Below are 3,166 nucleotides of genomic sequence, written 5' to 3' on the forward strand. Positions count from 1 at the left end.
GGCTACAACAGTGCTACTCAACCCGTGGCCCGTGGCCCGTGGGCCGCATGCGGCCCCTGCTTAATGTATCTGCGGCCCGTCATGGTCATACCAATAAAAACATAATTAGTAATTTTCATTGTTTTGAACAGATTGTAGGTATTCTATTGTTTGTTCCAAGAGAAAGTGATGTGGCCTGATGTCAGCCGAGTAGTAACCACTTATTTATTCACCTGTGATAATCTGTTCATTATATGTTCTCTATATTTTGTAACTTCATCATTAATCGCAATGTTTTAGTTCATTGAGGTTTGACCTTATGGATGGAAATGTTTTTTGAGTGGTGCAACCACTCCTATAGACAGCTATGTGTGTGGCTGTGCTGTGTCCGAGCACGAAAATAGCATTATAGCGTTTGTTCACCACAAGTGTCACTGTTGCACAGCCTAACACACAGACACACATAGGCCAGGGAGGAGGGCTTGTACAGTACAGTACAGTACAGTACAGTACAGTACAGTACAGTACAGTACAGTACAGTACAGTACAGTACAGTACAGTACAGTACAGTACAGTACAGTACAGCACAGTACAGTACAGTACAGTACAACACGACTCACTTCAGACGGGTCTGATTTCTTTTTTGAGTGGTGTAAACCACTCCAACAACTGGCTTTGTTAGTGCAGAAAAAATGAGCATGGTTGCTATGTTCACCCTGTTTTCTGACGTAATGAAATCACACCCGGGTGAACAGGGTGAACATAGCAACCATGCTAATTTTTTCTGCACAGAAAAAAAACCCTGTTCACCCGGGTGTGATTTCATTACGTCAGACATGATTTCATTACGTCAGACAGGCTATATAAGACCTTACACCACTCAGTTCACACGGGTGTGATTTTTTTTGCAGTGCAGTGCAGTCTGTTACAAAATTAAATTGTAAATGTTGCAAAATAATACTGACTTGTCTAGCTTGCGGCCCTTGGACATTTGGAATTTTGCTGAGTGGCTCCTGAGCCATCTTAAGTTCAGTAGCCCTGGGCTACAAGGCTGTGCTGAGTGGCTCCTGAGCCATCTTAAGTTCAGTAGCCCTGGGCTACAAGGCTGTGCTGAGTGGCTCCTGAGACATCTTAAGTTCAGTAGCCCTGGGCTACAAGGCTGTGCTGAGTGGCTCCTGAGCCATCTTAAGTTCAGTAGCCCTGGGCTACAAGGCTGTGCTGAGTGGCTCCTGAGCCATCTTAAGTTCAGTAGCCCTGGGCTACAAGGCTGTGACACACATGAAGAGCAGCAACAACGCCTCACATTCTCCACAATAACGGATGTGATTTAATGAACAACATGAACAAGTTCAAATCCAAAGTATTTAAAATACTGTATATTGTTACCATGTTCATCATGTTTCAAACATTACAGAATCATCTCTGTACGGTCTGTGTCTCTAACCTGTGTTACACACGGGTCTGAGCCCAGTCAATAAAAACAGCTAAACACATCACCTCCATTGTTGATCTTCGTCATTAAGAACGTTTAGAGACAATATGGAGGGACAAATTCATTATTAAATATGATGAGTCATACAATTAAGGAGGCTCTCTGATTGGACAGTTATGGATTAATCACAAAGCACACAGTCTTAAAAATATATATTAGTTAAATTTACTGTATGACAAAAGCCCAGTGCGAAATCTAATCGATTAATTCGTTTATTTTGTGTGTGTGTGTGTGTGTGTGTGTGTGTGTGTGTGTGTGTGTGTGTGCACGTGTCTTCAGGCCTTGCAGCGTCGGTAGAAGTGAAAGTGATAGTCTGTGAAGAGCACCCCCATGTAGTGACGATCGGTACTGCAGTCTGCCTGACCCTATACAGACAGAAATATATGCCCCCATGAGGATAGTAAAATATATATATAGATAGTATCAGACACAGACGTATCAGACAGACAGACAGACAGACAGACAGACGTACCGCCACGGTGGATCTGAAGTGATAGGAGCTGTGAGACAGGCGAGACACATGGAGAGACCATTCATGTTCCCCCTGCAGACAGATAGGCAGAGAGACAGACAGACATTCAATCAATCAATATATCAATCAATATATCCATCCATCCATCCATCCATCCATCCATCCATCCATCCTTACCTGTGTGTTGGTAGGGTATCTGGACATGGCGACAGAGTTGATGTCCAACACAGAAGAACAAGCTGCCGTCTCGTCAAAACTACAGAGATAGACCACCAGCAGCTCTGTAGAACTACAAGACCCATCACACACAACACGTTAAAAGAAACAGTCAATCACTCAGTAAACCAGTAAGCCAAGCAAGTAGTCAGTAAACAAGCCAACCAGTCAGTCAATCAGTCAGTCAGTACTTACTTCATCAACAGAGTGACTCTCATGTTAACAGGGACATAGGGACTGATGGGAACTGTATAGTTATATCTGCCAGATCTACACAGAGAGAGAGAGAGAGAGAATAACCTGAATCAAGTATCTATTATTCGAAATAAAGACTAAAGCAGTATACAGGTCTGTGTGCGTGTGGCTGTGCGAGCGTGCGTGCGCATGTGCGTGTGAGACAGACTCACCCACAGCTGCCTGTCTCACAGTATCGACTGTCGATCGCCTGCTCGCTCTCTTTAATCAGAAAAGACTTGATGGTTGTATTTGTCCCTGAGAGAGAGAGAGAGAGAGAGAGACACAGACAGACAGACAGACAGACAGACAGACAGACAGACAGACAGACAGACAGAATCAATTAGACAGTATAATATAATAATACAAAATATTAAAATATTAAAAAAATTATGTGCAAACATAAAGCAACAGACAATCGAAGCCATCTCTATGAAAAATGTCAAAAAATTGCAGATCTACAAACGCACAATATGTCACATTGCATTGCAATGAGCTTGTAGATCTGCAATTTTGAGGGGAACCACTCGACTAGTGGGGAAATCAACTGGTTACTCTCCAACGAGTTAGCATTAACCCCTTTCAACCTAGTCAACCTATTTGGGGCATGTCATTACAGACAAAGAATTTTCTTTTCTTTTTTTAAATTAAACAAAAGTGTTGGATGAATGGGTGACTGTAATGTACACTGTAAAGCACTTTGGAGAAAGGCACTACATAAATGCCTGTACTGTACATATTTTAATATTGTGTTGCCGTTTCTTCCTCTTACA

General features: G+C 42.5%; 1 protein-coding gene across 2 annotated transcripts in view; it reads right to left on the reverse strand.

Moving 5' to 3' along the window:
- Positions 1 to 1,313: 1,313 nt before the first annotated feature.
- myrfl (myelin regulatory factor like) overlaps positions 1,314 to 3,166 on the reverse strand; it is a 19,750-nt gene continuing 17,897 nt past the window's right edge. For both annotated transcript variants that reach the window (XM_079493867.1, XM_079493868.1), the window contains exons 21-25: positions 2,567 to 2,651; positions 2,355 to 2,429; positions 2,121 to 2,232; positions 1,944 to 2,015; positions 1,314 to 1,836 (exon numbers count right to left, since the gene is read on the reverse strand). In XM_079493867.1, the coding sequence (XP_079349993.1) occupies positions 1,747 to 1,836; positions 1,944 to 2,015; positions 2,121 to 2,232; positions 2,355 to 2,429; positions 2,567 to 2,651 (434 nt within the window). In that variant the 3' untranslated portion in view covers positions 1,314 to 1,746. The remainder of the gene's footprint in view (positions 1,837 to 1,943; positions 2,016 to 2,120; positions 2,233 to 2,354; positions 2,430 to 2,566; positions 2,652 to 3,166) is intronic.

This window comes from Electrona antarctica (assembly GCF_951216825.1).
Source record: "Electrona antarctica genome assembly, chromosome: 23".
NCBI classification, from domain to species: domain Eukaryota; kingdom Metazoa; phylum Chordata; class Actinopteri; order Myctophiformes; family Myctophidae; genus Electrona; species Electrona antarctica.